General features: G+C 38.2%; 1 protein-coding gene across 1 annotated transcript in view; it reads left to right on the forward strand.

The window, feature by feature from the left end:
• Window positions 1-9,238, forward strand: part of mapkap1 (MAPK associated protein 1) — a 35,082-nt gene extending 25,844 nt beyond the window's left edge. The window contains exons 8-12 of the mRNA XM_084113550.1: window positions 1,359-1,466; window positions 2,845-2,985; window positions 4,534-4,671; window positions 6,408-6,505; window positions 7,645-9,238. Coding sequence (XP_083969676.1) covers window positions 1,359-1,466; window positions 2,845-2,985; window positions 4,534-4,671; window positions 6,408-6,505; window positions 7,645-7,767 — 608 coding nt within the window. The 3' untranslated portion in view covers window positions 7,768-9,238. The remainder of the gene's footprint in view (window positions 1-1,358; window positions 1,467-2,844; window positions 2,986-4,533; window positions 4,672-6,407; window positions 6,506-7,644) is intronic.
• The last annotated feature ends 8,784 nt before the right edge of the window (window positions 9,239-18,022 follow it).

The raw sequence follows: 18,022 nt of genomic DNA on the forward strand, positions 1-18,022 counted from the left end.
AGTTTCATTGTGTGTCTGTGATTCTAACTGTTGAAATATTTGGGGTTTTAATGTTTTTGAAAGAAGCCTCTTCTGCTCACCAAGGCGGCATTTATTTGATCAAAAATACTGTAAAAACTGTAATATTGTGAAATATTATTACAATGTAAAATAACTATTTTCTATCTGAATATATGTTAACATGTAATTTATTCCTGTGATCAAAGCTGAATTTTCAGCATCATTACTCCAGTCTTCAGTGTCACATGATCCTTCAGAAATCAGTCTAATATGATGATTTGCTGCTCAGGAAACATTTCTGATTATCAATGTTGAAAACAGTTGTTTTGCTTCATATTTTTGTGGAAACTATTTTTTTGTGTCTTTGATGAATAGAAAAGACCAGCATTTGTTTGAAATGTTTTGTAACATTATACATGTTTTTACTGTCACTTTTAATCAGTTTAATGCATCATTGCTGAATAAAAGTATTTATTTACTCTTTAAAAAACAATCATACGCATCTAAGCTTTTGAACCGTAATGTACGTGTTTAAAAATAATGATTGTTTATATTGTTTAAACTGTAAACATCCACTCAGCTGTTAATTCAGTAACTGATTCAGTAAGTAATTCTGATTCATTCAGATAACCGTGAGTCTATTTGACTGATTCATTAAAAGAACTGCTTCGTAAGAGTCATTCGTTTGTGAATAAGACTAGGTCAGTTGCCTCAAGAACAATGCAATATAAGGAGATGCTTTTTGTCTTTTTATCACATCACATTCAATTCTGACTGCAACTCGTTCTGCTGTACATTTTATAGCGTTTATACATTAATTGTAATGTTTGTTACAATTAGGCATGGACTCATTTTTGATAATGCTATGTGCAGTTGTTTCCCATCCGAATGTAAAAGTCTTTCAGAATCTACATATTTGATTGATTAAAATTTAAATCCGATAAAACAAACAAATGTATATGGTCTGCTTATGTAGCTGCAACAAGTAAAGAGTCAGGCTTAATGGAATAAACGCGTGATCTTTGAATATTATATTGCATGTAATGAGCTTTCAGATCAACCAGTACAATGAATTTTGTAGATCACGTGAGCCAAGTTCAACCACGTTCAACTAAACCAAACTCTTAACAGCTCAAACCAAACTCTTAACAGCTCAAACCAAACTCTTAACAGCTCAAACCAAACTCTTAACAGCTCAAACCAAACTCTTAACAGCTCAAACCAAACTCTTAACAGCTCAAATCAAACTCTTAACAGCTCAAACCAAACTCTTAACAGCTCAAACCAAACTCTTAACAGCTCAAATCAAACTCTTAACAGCTCAAATCAAACGCTAAATAATGTGGGATTTGTTTTAGGTCCCATGTATCGACTAGAGAAGCAAACAGAACCAAATGTGGCGGTGGATTTGGACAGTACGCTGGAGAGCCAGGGAACGCTGGAGTTCTGCTTGGTCCGAGAAAACAGTGAGTTTTGTTGACATTCTTGATGCTCCTTCCATTGCAACACATGATCTTTAAACACTGCACACTCATGAAGCATTTTAAAAGGGACCTATAATGCCGTTTTTGGGGTTTTCATGATTGAATGTTCAAAAACACATTATTTTCCCCATATTCTCCATTGTTGCTTCTCTCTTCCCAGTCTGTCAGTAACGCTCTGGGGTGCGTTTCCTGAACAACGACGTAACTCGCTGCTTAACTACCGTAGTGCGATGCATCGTTGAAGAAATCAACTAGCTAGTCACGACTGTTTCCCGAAACCATATTGTCGCAAATTGATCGTTCAACCACGTTGGTTAATGATGTGACGCACGTGATGGAGTAATACCTTCTTTTAATGAAACTGTTTGAGTTCGAATTAACGCTAGATGTTTTGATGGCATTTGAGGACTATTTCTCATTTTTCTCCGTTATTTTGCTTTTAATTCCAGATTCAATCATAGGCTCGTTCTTACATAGTCGAGCACGTTCACACATGCGCACTCTTCAGAAACGGTGCTTTAAATCTCTTGTCAAACTAAAAGACGTAAATGACATTTGTATGTATTCTAAATTAAAGACACAGGTTGTACTGAATGTCAGCTTGCTTATTTGGCTCAAGATAAGGATTTATTAACTCCACGTCATGCAAACTAGAAACTCTGCTTCTAACCGCAGGTCGAGATCTGTCGTTCCAACCACACAACTTTGCGATGCTGTTTGCGAATGTTCTTTCGGAATGATGTGTTTCGAAAACACCGACTCGTTGAACTATGCTGATAACGACGGAACTTGCGACCATAGTTGGCTAACGATGCTTTTGGGAAACGCACCCCTGTTTAGTTCATGTATCTATGAAGCCCCTCCTTTCGAAAAGCATAGTGTGCTCTGATTGGTCGGCTGGGTCAGTGTGTTGTGATTGGTTAACCACTTCGAACGTGTGAAACCCCTCACCACAACCGCCATTTTCAACACACTACTAACTAACTCATCCAGGCCCCGCCTCTTTATTTTGCGTATGCCTTGGGTGGGAATTATTTGGCTAAATGTAGAATATTGTGATGTGTTTGTTCCCCGAAGAAAACTCAAGACTACAATTGAGGCGTTTCAGGGAGTTCAGAAACAGTGACTCTGATATAGAGAATAACTCCCGCTGGAGTGATTTGTGCTTTGCTTTGCAGAGTGGGTGGAAAAAGCATAATAGAACCCCTTTTCAGGAAGAGTTTTTCCTTTATTAAATGAATAGATGTACTTTATTGATCACATTCATTGTTGAAAAACAACAGCAACTTTAAATGTATAGTGCGCAAATGCACATCTAAACAACATCTCTTTCTCCGTCACCTCCTGCTTTCATCTGTAGGTTCTCGAGGCGAGGAAAGCTCGGAGGAGGACCCGCCTATAGACATCACTACGGTACAGGACATGTTGAGCAGTCACCACTACAAGTCCTTCAAGATCAGCATGATCCACAAGCTCCGCTTCACCACAGATGTACAGCTAGGTACAGATTACACTAGGCTCTACTTCTGCCAATACACAGACCAACCATCAGAGCCAACCCAAGAGTTTCCTCTTCAGAATCAGTGGGACAAAATCGCGTGCTGTAGTGTTCGGTTGGGAATCGAAAATTGGGAATCGGATACTTGTTATAAAATTAAAATTTGATTCCTTATCGATTCCTATTTGTGCATTTTAATATGACTTTAAATCATTCAAGCGCAAGAAGACCCGAGTGCTGTTTTCTGTGCTGCACACACATCGAAAATATGCACACAGAAAGCCACCACTCACACTGAATAGTGCACAATACTGAACAATTACACACAAAAATATGTAAAAATATCCTCATGAACACATTCGGTTATGTCTTAATGTTCGTAAACAGTTGATTTAAAAAAAAAACTCGTAACAGTATATTGGAGCCGTGCAGCTCTTAAAGTGACAGCAGCCTAATATTTCTGCTGCTGTCTCTATAATAGCATTAAACAACAAAAGTTCTTGACTGAATAACTTTTGTAACTATATAATGTATATTTTATTCATAAAGTGCAGTGTTATTTTACATTTGATTAATTTCTGTACCTGAAAATCTTACATCGTATCTTTGTTCAGTGTATTTCTTTGTGCAATTTGTGCAAAATGCAAACGATACCCAACCCTACTGTAGTGTAACATAGAAGATAGAAATGGAATAATATAGTGTAGAAGCATATTATAATAGTATTGTTATTCTAATAGTATAGTAGGAAAGTATGATATTATATACAATAAAATGTTAACATGGCATTCTGAAATTTTCTTTTAATCATAAATGTATACTGTAGTATTAAACAAAATAATATAATGTAGTATAATATATAAAAACTACAAAAAAGTTATTGATATGGTTTAGTTTAGTACGGCACAAAATGCTAACACCGAAAAATTCCTTTAACAAAAGTCTCTCCAGTTCTCTCTCTCTTCTCCTGACTTCTCAGTTTCTCCAACTCTTAAAATGTGCAACTCCACGCATGAACAAAAGTTTGGCTGAGGGTCTTCAGATCAAACACAGCTCTGTTTTGTGAAAACACAAGAAAATATTCCAGCACACTTGACAGTTGCTTCAGTCACAGCTCCATCCCAATTACAGCAGCGCTGCAGGCACTGGAAGTTGTGGAATCTTTTTTGGAATATCAGTTTGATTGACAGACTGGAATTTTTTTTCTGACACACTGATGTTTGCATGCTGTTTTTTATGTCATGTGAATGATGGACAGCTGTCACATCCATTATGGATGGACTTTGTGTGTGCTTGTGAGATAGACCTGTAATAATATTCCAGACCCCTCTCTCTCACACACACACACACACACACACACACACAGAGTTTCCCACAGAATAAGTTGCAGCCTTCGGGTCTCCATTCTTATTTAAATAACAGGGGAAATAAATTCACACACCTGTTAATCTTTAACACCTGGAAGCCATTCTTTTGTTAACCCTTTAGATCAAAGTTGACAGTTATGGCTTCCAAAGTGATTTTTATGATAAAGCCTTCCCACTTTTTCAGGAGTTTCTGGTGAAAAGGTAGAGATCGACCCTGTCACCAATCAGAAGACAAGCACAAAGTTCTGGATCCGACAGAAGCCGATCTCCATAGACTCGGATCTGCTGTGTGCCTGCGACCTGGTGGAGGAGAAGAGTCCAAGTCAGTTCTGCTCATACTTTAGTAAAGGAATATATAACTAGTTCTGCATCAAATCTTTTTATTTTATTTTATTTATACCACCATGCAAAGATTCTGGGATTAGTAAGACTTTGTTTTTTGAAAGAAGTCTCTTCTGCTCATCAAGGCTGCATTTATTTGATCATAAAATACAGTAACAATTATGTGAAATTTTTTTTACAGATTAAAATAACTGTTTTCTATGTGAATATATGTTAAAATGTCATTTATTCCTGTGATCAAAGCTGAATTTTCAGCATCATTACTCCAGTCTTCAGTGTCACATGATCCTTCAGAAATCAGTCTATGATGATGATTTGCTGCTCAAGAAACATTTCTGATTATTATCAATGTTACAAACAGTTGTGCTGCATTAAAGTATTAATTTCAAAAAAAAAAAAAAAAAAAAAATTAATGGTAGTAGAATAAGTAGATACATTAATACACTTCATAAAAACTGGGGTAAAACAAAGTGTACTTTATGTATTTTTTAAGTATTATTTTATAATTCACTAAAGTAATGGTAAAAATGTAAAATAAGGTTTCAATTGTTAACATTAGTTAACATGAACTATGAGCAATACTTCTACAGCATTTTTTGATCTTAGCTAATGTTAATCTTAATATTAATGAACTAGCATGAATATTTTTATTAAGGAACATTAACAAAGGTTTATAAATGCTGTACAAATATGTTGCTCATTGTTAGTCATTGCATTTCCTAATGACGAGACCTTATTGTAAAGTGTTGCCAAAAACACTATAGGCACTAAAACACGCTCTCGCCTCCTCAGAGAAAAGGCCTCTGGTTTATGTATAAACTCTTTTGATGTCCCCACATCACTGCCGACTGACAGATATAGGCTAGTTGTAGCACTGCAAACTCACCAAGGGATTTATATTGCATTACACTTACAGGGAACTCCGTTACAGAAAACTAAATCCATTTATGCAGCCTTTCTGTAAGGTTTGCATTGGCAAGTGATGCAGACATCTCTTCTTAGCGGATATGACAGGGACACGAGCGCAGCTCTCCAGACGCGTGCTGCTAACAGTGATTGATGAAGTGAAGACAGATTGCTGAAGTCTGCTCACGGATGATCCGACTACGCTTGGAAATGCGTTTGTTTTTGGAGCAGGGCCATTTATTTTATTATGTGTTCATATTCCGAGATGCCAAAGCCAACATCTTAATTTATGTTTAACACGGTCATATTTAATTCAGTTTGTTATGCACCCAACAATACCTTCAATCAGGCTCTTGTTTGTCAGCAAATGGTTTATTCATCAAGGATGCATTGAATAGATCAAAAGTGACAGACATTTATAATGTTACAAAAGATTTCCATTTCAAATAATTGAACTTACTTTTCATCTAGAAACCCACCAAATATTTCCACCAAAAAATTAAGCAGCACAACTGTTTTAAACATTGATAATAATCAGAAATGTTTCTTGAGCATCAAATCATCATATTAGAATGATTTCTGAAGGATCATGTGACACTGAAGACTGGAGTAATGATGCTGAACATAACAGGAATAAATTATATTTTAAAATATATTCACAAAAAATGTATGGATGTATCAAATGTAGATTAGCTCACATGCTCTCTGTGTGTTAAACCATGGTGGTCATTTGGAAGTTGCATCCCCAATCATGTTCTGTGTCTCCTCTTCTTTCCTGGATGTAAGACGATTTTTATGCTTTCTTTGTAGGTCATGCAATATTTAAGCTCACATATCTTAGCAACCACGACTACAAAGCCCTGTACTTCGAGTGTGATGCTGCTACTGTCAATGAGATTGTGCTCAAGGTAGGGTTCAACTGAGACTTTATATTTTTGTATCTTGTAAAGTAAGTGCCCCATTATGCTTGTTCAAATATTACCTTTCATGCAGTGTGTATTATAGATGTTTCTGAATGTAAAAAGTTCTGCAAAGGTTTAAAGATCAAAGTGCATGACAAATAAAGTTATTGTCTCCTAAATGAAGGAATTGATTCTGAACTGCCTGAAACGAGTTGAGCAATTCCAGTCTCACTTCCTGTTATAAACCTACATAGGTTTGCTGTCAACATTGGGATTTGAAAATAAGGGAAAGGGGTGTTTTTCCCCCCAAAATACTTAAGCGGAAATCCTGCCCTGCAGCCGATTCTAAAGATTGTATTGGTCATGTGAATCACAGTACTGATTGCCTACACCAAAAAAACTAAACCTAACACTGATCCCTAAACCTACCCGTCATTGTAACCTTAACCAATGAAAGTAGCTGCAGGGCGGGATTTATGCTTAACTGGTTTGCGCCCAGTGGGATTTTTATTTTATTAAAAAAAATTATAGAAAGATTAAAAAAACGGGAAAATATTTAAACGGGATGATAGCGGGATAGCAAGGTAAAATACGGGACAATCCTGGGAAAAGCGGGAGGGTTGACAGGTATGGTTTATGGTCTTCATTAGCTGCCCGTGATTGACGTCTACTTTGCCCCGCCCTCAAACACTGAAGCTGAAGCTGAGACTGGAAGAGTTTGGTTTGTGTTGTTCATGTCCACTTTTGAATCCACTTTTCTGCACTTCCAAAGGATGAGGACTCGCACTGGAATCGAAACTGTAAATCCGACACCATCGTTACTGTTTGTATAAAATGCTTAGGAAGAGCTTAAATTCAGATATGGTAATAGGTGTTTTGTTTCCAACATGCGTTCAACCAATCACAGCAGCAGACTGAGCCATCTGACCAATCAGAGCAGAAAGGAGGGGTTTAGAGAGACTGAATTCTTTATCGACCCGTTTTTTGACCTTGGATGCCTGTAAACCTAATGTAGAAGACTCCAAAACGAAATTAAGAACCTTTAAAATGGGGGCACTATACTGTTTTTACTTTTAATTTTGTGCATTTTTATATAAATTTGATCCCTTTAATAGCAAGTGTGTTACTCCCTCTCCCTCTCCCAGGTGAACTACATCCTGGAGTCTCGTGCCAGCACGTCGAGGGCGGATTACTTCGCACAGAAACAACGCAAACTGAACCGTCGCACGAGTTTCAGTTTCCAGAAGGACAAAAAGTCGGGCCAGTAGGGCTGGCGGCCAAACCGATCAGAACTGACGGGCCTATGTGAACAGAGGCAAAGAGATAGATGGGAAAATAGAAAGAATAGAAGGATTCCAAGAAGTTTAGAAAAGGATAAGATCGAGAGAATATGGGATGAATATGAGACAGACGTTCTTGTCTCATCTGGATGGAGAAATCAGCCTCTTAAGGTCAGCCTTTCCTGGACTGACGGTCCTTAATCATATCAGAGCACTAATGCTCTCTGCTGTCACTCGAATGTACTAGAAAAACCAACCAACAATCTAATTGAACAATTATATTAACGTTTGAAGCCACAGCCGTCGCCCAGAACAGACAAAACCATCAGCTGGACTCTGGATGCCAAGGACCGAGAACTTGCTGCTGTTTGCGTCAGTTTCAAAGACTCACTTCCACTGCCTACAAACGAACTGTACATAAACGCACACCAAACGAACGCAGTCGGAACCTTAAAAGCCAGAAAGAGCAAGTCAACCGTATTATCTATTCCCGTATGTATCAAAGATATTAACTTAAACCGCATCAGACTCTGACAGGGAAAGGGATCGTGATCTTTTTTTCTTTTTTTTTAACGAAAATGTAAATAGCAACCATATTCAGGGTCTGATGACAAACCCTCTTTGGCCATAGTACTTTAGTGCCTGCTACAGATCAATGTGACAACTGCGTTCTTCGAGATTTTAAGCGTTGGGAAAAGCCTCTAAACTCTTTTTACCAACCGAGGGAGGCTCGTAGGGTTAAGGAATGACAGATTTTTAATGATCAAATAAGAAATTAATAACTACTTTTTACTGTGATGTGTTTTTCCCCTCTGCATTGTGTCTTTTGATTGCATATATTATAACAGACCAATCGCCTTCTATCTCTTTTAGATGGATGTTTTGGTTTATTCGGACTGTCCTCTTGGGCTGCAATGGGAATGTATGACTGTTTTTGCCACATTTCATTATAAATGTTAAAGAAAACATTATTGTACTAGGTTCATTTCATCTGTGTGTGTAGAGATGGCTCGTTCTCCGCACCAAACCTGCCGTTTCAACCTGTTTCTTTCTACAAATGAGAGGAAACTCTTCCTATAACTCCACTTCAATCGCTGCTGTTGTTAAACTGGATTCAGGGTGTATGTTCTATCCAAAACGTTCTGACTCAGGTTTCCGACTGCCATGTTGTCTTGACTGATCTTGTTTCTTTTCTTTCTTTCTTTTTTTTTTTTTTTTTTATGTCTGTCAAAGCCAGAGAGCGATGAGTGATACTCAGTTCAGCGATGACGGATGGACAAATAGAGCGTGTGTTCCCGTGATGGGGATAACAGCTGAATAGACATTTCAAATAAAACTTTATTTATAATATTACGATGACCTGGGGGGGTTATCATGCGGCCTATGGAATCAACAATATTTGCTACAGTACATGTATACTGTATATAAGTAGATTTTCTAATTAAAGACTGAACTACAATATATTTTGTCCTTGTGTTGTTTTATTGTGTTTTCAATATTTAAAGAGGACCTATCATGCCCTTTTTCAAAGTCTTTGGGTTTTCATGATTGAATGCTCAAAAAACACATTATTTTCCTCATATTCTCCATTGTTGCAGCTCGTCTCTTCCCAGTAACGCTCTATTTAGCTCCTGTCTCTATGAAGCCCCTCCTTCCAAAAACTACAGTGTGCTCTGATTGGTCGGCTGGATCAGTGTGTTGTGATTGGTCAACCACTTATGAGCGTGTTTGGGAAATGTCCCGCCCCTCAACACTACTGTGAGTTTCAACACACTACTAACTAAAGCCGGGACACACCAAACCGACGCCAAAGAACTAGCGCTGATGAAAGCCGACTGTGTTGTCAGGGGAAAAGCTGCACTTGAACACATGAGAGAACTACAGCCGACTGTCAGCTAGCATGCGCGTTCTGCGCCTGCGTGTAAATGAGACAACTGTCTATTTCTGCAAATATATTCATCTATATTCGTCTTTCAAAAAGAGAAACCAATGCTGCAGATACACAAACCATAAACAAAGCAGTGTGTGCTTACTGTTTTGAATATCAGTCCTGCTAAACACTTTCTTTATTCCAATCCGCTCATGTTAATATTGAAATATTCGCCAAGGAACACTCAGGTAAGATGACGTAACATTAGAACAGCCTTCTATCTGTACCGGTTTGACTTCTTTGCTCACTGTTTTGCTATTATTCTCATGCACTGACTTGTTCACTAAGCTGAACAGCCAATCAGAGTTCTCTCTCTCACCGACAGCCCGACGCCGATTCAACATGTCGAATCGGTCGAAAAAAAGCCGACGAAGACCAATTTCAGCCGACTGTGCGGAACACACTGAGAAAACTTAGTCGGCCGACCGTCGGCTTCGTGTGTCCCGGGCTTTAGGGTACATTTACAGGACAACGATATGCTTAAAACGGAGAAGTTTTTACTTTGAGTTTTCCTCGTACAGACGACACTATTGTCAAAACGATCACCATTCACACGGATCCGCGAAAACAACTGAAAACGCTGTGTTCTGCTGCCAGGCCATTAGATGGCGATGAAGCACTATAGACTGAACATGTAATACGCATGTGCTTGACGTCATTGTCGTTAGAGATTTGCGTTTTTACTGTTAACACGGAGACCGTTTTCAAAAACGTACACTTTGAAAACCGTTTTCAAAAGTTTGCGTTTTCAGCCGCCCAAAACACTGTTGTGTAAACGAACGGCCAAATCGCATTAAAAGTTGTACATTTTTAGTTGAAAACTCAAATAGGCCCCGCCCCTTTATTCTACATATGAATGATTTAAATGAGGAATATTGTGACGTGTTCATTCCCTGAAGAAAACTCAAGACTACAATGGAGGCGTTTCAGGGAGTTCAGAAACAGTGACACTGATACTGAATAATTTAGACTATTTTATCTCTCCAGTATTTTGCTTTTTAGAGTATTGTGGTTTGCTTTGCAGCATGCGAACTATATTCAGATGTGTATTGCTTGAGGGACACTATATGAGTGGTGTTTATGTAGAGCGCTTATGTTTTTATCACAGCTAGTTTAGTGTCTTAAAAGGTTGCTGCCTATGTAGACAGAAAGGCAGGTCAATTGGTTTTGCATTAAAGCTACTGTTAAAAGTAAAACTGAAGTTTTGTTTTTACTGGTCTCTGTATAATGTAGAGAAATCTCTTTGTTCCAGCATTAATACAAAGCCAAGTAGGTTTGTTAGCCTCAGGCTAGTGCAGGGTCTCTCCTCTGTCACATTTAGTTTGCCTTGCTCGCCCAACCCTACAGGCCACGAGAGAGCGAGACATGGAACTGAACATGGAGTCGTCCAACACTCACTCATTTATCTCTGATTTGTACAGTTGTGGTCGTGATCTGCATCTGTGGTGCTTTTTTTTGTTATACAAACAGAATTATGCAAGTAATATGACATGTAAGAAGTGACAGATGAGCTGGAGCTGATGTACAGTCCAACCAAAATGTATTCAGACACCTTCAGCTTTCTCCCATTATCACAGTTTATTCGCTATAGTTTAGAAAATGGTAATAAAATACGACAGTTATCAAATCAGTTGATATTTCACTGGTTTTGTCCATCCTTCTGTTAGACTCTCACAAATTAATTATGTTGAATATCTGTGCATTAGCATTTAAAGAAAAAACACTTCAGCAAAACACGGTCAGGTCAAAGTGTCTGAAGAATTTTCAGTCCTTTTTTTACTGGTAGTCACTGGATGAAGAATGTTTAGTATCATATGTCACAGTTTACTTTATTTTGCTATCCTCACTTGTGAACTACACAAATGAACTATCAGGGTTCCTACATGTCCTTGAAATCCTTGAAAGTTTGTGTGTTCCCAGAACATTGGCTAACGTTCTCTGAAAGTTCTCTCAAAGTTATGAAAAAACAGTAACGTTGCAGTAACGTTATTATAACGTTGTGCCAACGTTATATGCCACTGATAAACGTTCTAAAAACTTACACGTTTAAAACTTAAACGTTATTCTTAAGGTTGTTAGTGGAACGTTTTAAAAACGTTATCACATAAAAGATATATTATTCATTGCAAATTAGTCATAAAGCTTTTTGTTATGCAAATCAACTTCAGAAACAATATTTGTATATCCAGTGACACAACTAATGACACAATGCACTGACAAACTATTTCGTTAATATTTTTTTATGGTCAGAAAAAAAATCCCAGAATATAAAAGAATTATGTATTCAACAGGAAATAGCAGTAGGCCTATTCATTTAAGTTGAGCGCATTTTGCTGCTTGTATGAATTACGCACACGTACGTTAAGTGTTTCCCGCGTGAGGCGCTTTGTGTTGTACGTTGCCATGGCGTTCACGCGCGCACAAAACTACTACGATGGAACCTCAGCGTTTGTTGTTGGACACAACAAATGTGTCCCCACATTAAGTCCTTGAATTTGAGGGAATTGGACCTGGAAAGTCCTTGAAAGGTCCTTGAATTTGAAGTTAACCAAGCTGTGGGAACCCTGACTATAGTGTCCTGCACTCACTAGTAAAAAAAAAAAGTGTCACAATTTATATCTGGTGTCTGAATAATTTTTGGTTTGACTGTATTGTGTCCATGTTCAGGTTCATCAAGGTTCTGGAAATATTCCTCAGAGATTTTGGTCCATATTGTCAGATTTGTCGGATCTGAACATCCATGATGTGAATCTCCCGTTCCTCCACATCCCAAATCTGCTCTGGACTGAGATCTGGAGACTGTGGAGACCGTTTGAGTTTAGTGAACTCATCATGATCATGATCAAGAAACCAGTTTGAGATGATTAGTTGAACACTGTGGTCATACATGAACGCTGCAATACATTCAGCATTTACTCTATTTTAGCTCATTCAAATAGAAAGCCTGTTTCTTGGACAGACTGTGGTTTGGATTTCTTGACTGCAATTCATCTGTTGTTTGACGGGTTTGTCTTTCCCAGTATTTCTGTTTTAAACAGGGATCATGAACACGAGTGTTTGGCCCACGATCAGATGCATAAATGCAGTTTAAGAAACTACTGATTGCATTTCACTTCACAGTTTAATGAAAAAGACCAACTAGCCAATTGTTTTTTTTATTTTTTATTTAAAAAGAAAGCAAGTAAGTAACAGGTACGTCTCTCCTCTGGGGTTAAGCTGAGCCGGTGTTGTGTGTATCAGACACCAGCTGGCAGAAGACTCATCCTCACACACGCCTCGGTCTCGGGGTTCTTCTGCAGATGTGGCCCCTGAGAGATCTTTTTCTGCCCTCCGTGAGAAACGCAGATAGACACTGGATAAAAATATCCTGGGACTTCGCCACAACCAAGACAATAAAGTTAATTCAGAGTGACAGTCATGGAGCCGGAGATGTATTTTCCCAGCTCTTGTTGCGGGAGGAAGAGGCTTGTTTTGTCTTCCTCTGGTGTCTCAGTGCTGTGAACATCTCTTCGGCTCTGTCACGACGGTCGTTTTGGCTCTTCGTCCTCACTGGAGTCTTCCAGACGGTGTCAGCTTGGCTTTCGCACACAGTGCATTGTGTGTTCTGCTGAATGCAATTGTTTTGATGGTATTCTGCTTTTCAAACCACTAGGTTTGAATGCTGATGCACTCAGTGTTAGTGTCATTCCAGAGCTGCCTGTGTGTGTTTTTTTTTTTTAAACGGATTAAATGTGTCATTTCTATTTTCAGTGTCAAAATTGTCAAAATACTTTGTGCCATGTACATTTTTTTCAGCCTTACAGAAGATTTTACCATTTACATTTTCCATAAATTTCAAAATGTAAAATATATATATATATATACAAGGGCGTAGATTTGGTTTGAACCAATTTGGTTTGGTTTGGGGGGGTTGAAGTTTGGGTATGCCTCCTGATATTGTGATCATGGTATAAATATAAATAATCCTCTTTTTGAGAGAGAGAGAGAGAGAGAGAGAGAGAGAGAGAGAGAGAGAGAGAGAGAGAGAGAGAGAGAGAGAGAGAAAGAGAGTGAGAGAGTGTGTGTGTGTGTGTGTGTGTGTTCATGTTTTTCTATCCCGATGGGGACTTCAACCTGAATGCACACAGACTCATGGGGACTCGTGTCACAGTGGGGACCTAAATTGAGGTCCCCATGGGTAAACAAGCTTATAAATCATACAGAATGAGTTTTTTTGGAAATGTAAAAATGCAGAAAGTTTTCTGTGATGGGTAGGTTTAGGGGTAGGGTTAGTGTAAGGAGATAGAATATACAGTTTGTACAGTATAAAAACCATTAAGTCTATGGAGAGTCCCCACAAAGATAGTGAACCAGACGTGTGTGTGTGTGTGTGTGTGTGTGTGTGTGTGTGTGTGTGTGTGTGTGTGTGTGTGTGTGTGTGTGTGTGGACAAAATGTCCCCACAAAGATGGCAATATCCGAAATCCTTGTGGGGACATTTTTTGATCTCCATGAGGAAAACAGCTTATAAATCATACTAAATGATGTTTAGTGAAAATCTACAAATACAGAGTTTTCTGTGATGGGTAGGTTTAGGGTTAGACAGAATATACAGTTTGTACAGTATAAAACTTGTCTATGGAATGTCCCCATCACATATCATGTTTTAATAGTTTCTGCAGTAATAGTTTCTCAGCAACACATGCATTAATATAGACCAAGAGCCACATTCATAAGTCCTCATGTTTGTTTGATTTGTATCCAGCAGCCTGGAGCAGTAAAATGCATTTTTTTCTTCACTGATATCCTCGGTTTCCCAGCAGAAGCATCATCTCTTCAGACAGAAGCTGCCTGCCCTCTAGAGGAACACCGAGCTGCTGTTTCAGGTTTAGTTCTTCAAACAGCATTTTCCACACACGTTTCAGAATGCACTGACCAGATACATCTTTGGTGTCGTGTCGTGCATTATGCACTTAATTTAAGTGTGTTAACTGCTGAAATCCAGCATGATGAAATTTGGATCTGTATAAATGAAGTAGCCTATTACATTTTTGTATAAATCTAAAATTGTGCATGAAAATATCTTAAACACTTTGGATAATCCCGCATGTCTTGTTCAACAGTATTTCGCTCTTAAAGGGATAGTTCACCCAAAAGTGAAAACTCTCATTAATTAGGCTACTCACCCTCATGTTGTTCCAAACCCGTAAGACTTTCGTTCATCTTCAGAACACAAATGAGGATCTTTTTGATGAAATCTGAAAGCTTTCTGTGCCTCCATTGACAGCTAAGGGCTGCCAACTCTCACGCATTCACCGTGAGACTCACGCAATTGACACTTGTCACACGCTCTCGCGCCACACATCCATTTTCTCACGCACAGAAAAATCGCGAAGCAAAGAGGACAAAGCAGGTTACTTATGTTATAAAAAAATCTCAGCTCTCAGATTCTGTAAATGTTATTACGAAATTAAAAAAATAAATACTGTTTTGGCACCATTTTTGGCACTTGCACTTGTGAACCGATCATATTTACTAGTAAATAAACACGAATGAACAATGTTGAAAGATACAGTAGGCTACAACTTACCGGAATGTACACTCACCTAAAGGATTATTAGGAACACCTGTTCAATTTCTCATTAATGCAATTATCTAATCAACCAATCACATGGCAGTTGCTTCAATGCATTTAGGGGTGTGGTCCTGGTCAAGACAATCTCCTGAACTCCAAACTGAATGTCAGAATGGGAAAGAAAGGTGATTTAAGCAATTTTGAGCGTGGCATGGTTGTTGGTGCCAGACGGGCCGGTCTGAGTATTTCACAATCTGCTCAGTTACTGGGATTTTCACGCATAACCATTTCTAGGGTTTACAAAGAATGGTGTGAAAAGGGAAAAACATCCAGTATGTGGCAGTCCTGTGGGCGAAAATGCCTTGTTGATGCTAGAGGTCAGAGGAGAATGGGCCGACTGATTCAAGCTGATAGAAGAGCAACTTTGACTGAAATAACCACTCGTTACAACCGAGGTATGCAGCAAAGCATTTGTGAAGCCACAACACGCACAACCTTGAGGCGGATGGGCTACAACAGCAGAAGACCCCACCGGGTACCACTCATCTCCACTACAAATAGGAAAAAGAGGCTACAATTTGCACGAGCTCACCAAAATTGGACAGTTGAAGACTGGAAAAATGTTGCCTGGTCTGATGAGTCTCGATTTCTGTTGAGACATTCAGATGGTAGAGTCAGAATTTGGCGTAAACAGAATGAGAACATGGATCCATCATGCCTTGTTACCACTGTGCAGGCTGGTGGTGGTGGTGTAATGGTGTGGGGGATGTTTTCTTGGCACACTTTAGGCCCCTTAGTGCCAATTGGGCATCGTTTAAATGCCACGGCCTACCTGAGCATTGTTTCTGACTATGTCCATCCCTTTATGACCATCATGTACCCATCCTCTGATGGCTACTTCCAGCAGGATAATGCACCACGTCACAAAGCTCGAATCATTTCAAATTGGTTTCTTGAACATGACAATGAGTTCACTGTACTAAAATGGCCCCCACAGTCACCAGATCTCAACCCAATAGAGCATCTTTGGGATGTGGTGGAACGGGAGCTTCGTGCCCTGGATGTGCATCCCACAAATCTCCATCAACTGCAAGATGCTATCCTATCAATATGGGCCAACATTTCTAAAGAATGCTTTCAGCACCTTGTTGAATCAATGCCACGTAGAATTAAGGCAGTTCTGAAGGCGAAAGGGGGTCAAACACAGTATTAGTATGGTGTTCCTAATAATCCTTTAGGTGAGTGTATATTCCTCATACATAATATCGATCAATCAGTGTTTTTCAACCGCGGAAAAGGGTCAATAAAACAGCTGGAGAACAATTATGTCACAACATTTACCTCAGGAAAGCCATTTAATGACCATAGCCTAGCACGTTAGTTGGCTAGAAAAAAAGACCTATAGAGAGTATTTTGCTAAATATGTGTAGGCTACTATATGTTACATATTATATTTTTACTTATATCATTAAATAAAGTTGTTATTATAATAAAAAACGCATTATATTTAATTTGAGTTACTTGTAACCTTAAATAATAATACCAGCTGATAGGGCTGTCTGTATGTTTACAGCATTAGGTGAGGGTTTTTTTTTTTCTTCAGAAAAATTAAGGCCTAACTTTTGTACCTAATATTTATTCAAATGAGTCAATATTAAATCAAATCACAAGAATTGAATTGAATTAAAATCGTGAAATTTGTGTCAAGCAATAATAAAAAAACGTAGCTTACCAGAAATTGCACAATGTAAACATTGTAACATGTTGTCACTAAACCTAATACAATTATTTAATAAAAAGTTCGATAAACTAATGTATTTTAGTACTTAATTAGATAGATTCTTTCTTTATTTTTCTGTGGAAGACAGAAGTAAGCGCGTGCTGGAGAAGCAGTAGGGGCGCGCAGTAAAGAAAGTTACAACCCAACGTAGGCTATTTATGATTTGTATGCTTTTAATACTATGCTTAACCATGGCTTAATATTTTTAGCTATAAAATTGGATTTATCTGACGTTTTGACTGATCCAATCCAGGTTTTAATAAACTTTATCTAAAAATGACATTTCGGCACAAAATATTATGGTAATAAAAATAAAACCTAAAAATAACGCACAGGGAACGTTCTGGAAAGAACGTTCTTATTTGGTTCCAAAAATAAATAACCAAATGAATTTTATCTTGCGCGTTGCTGCCCTCTGGAGGTTAAACATTGAGACAAGAGTGACGCCAGCCATTTCAAAAGAAGAAAATGAATCGTTGGTGAAAAAAGTCTCAATGTAAAAATAATGACAGATGAAAGCTCTGTAAAATCAAACCGACGGTTGCATGGGATGGGATCCTTATTGAGACACGGTAGAAAAGATCAGGAGAGGTAAAAAAAAAAAATCCTCTAACACACCACATGGTGGAGCCATGACATCGACACAAGGTAGGATACATTATATCGTAATTATAGGACAACAGAAACATTTTTTCAAAGACACATCTTTTTTTTTATTCAAGCTTGAGATTGTTTGTTTTCTGTGAGACCGTGTCTTTGTCTGTTGTTTTCAGCATAACAGCAATGGTTGACACATTGATCTTGAAAATATTACTCCTACTTTATATATAATCATATATTTTACTATATACTTTATCCCTCATATACAGCATATTTTCAAATATCAAATATTCAGGCAGGTTAAATTAGGCTATATTAATGTAATGAGATAGAAAAAATAGAATCACATGCAATCCTTTCTGTCTGTTTACCACTGTATA

Source organism: Abramis brama (genome assembly GCF_963993115.1).
Source record: "Abramis brama genome assembly, chromosome: 5".
NCBI classification, from domain to species: Eukaryota; Metazoa; Chordata; class Actinopteri; order Cypriniformes; family Leuciscidae; genus Abramis; species Abramis brama.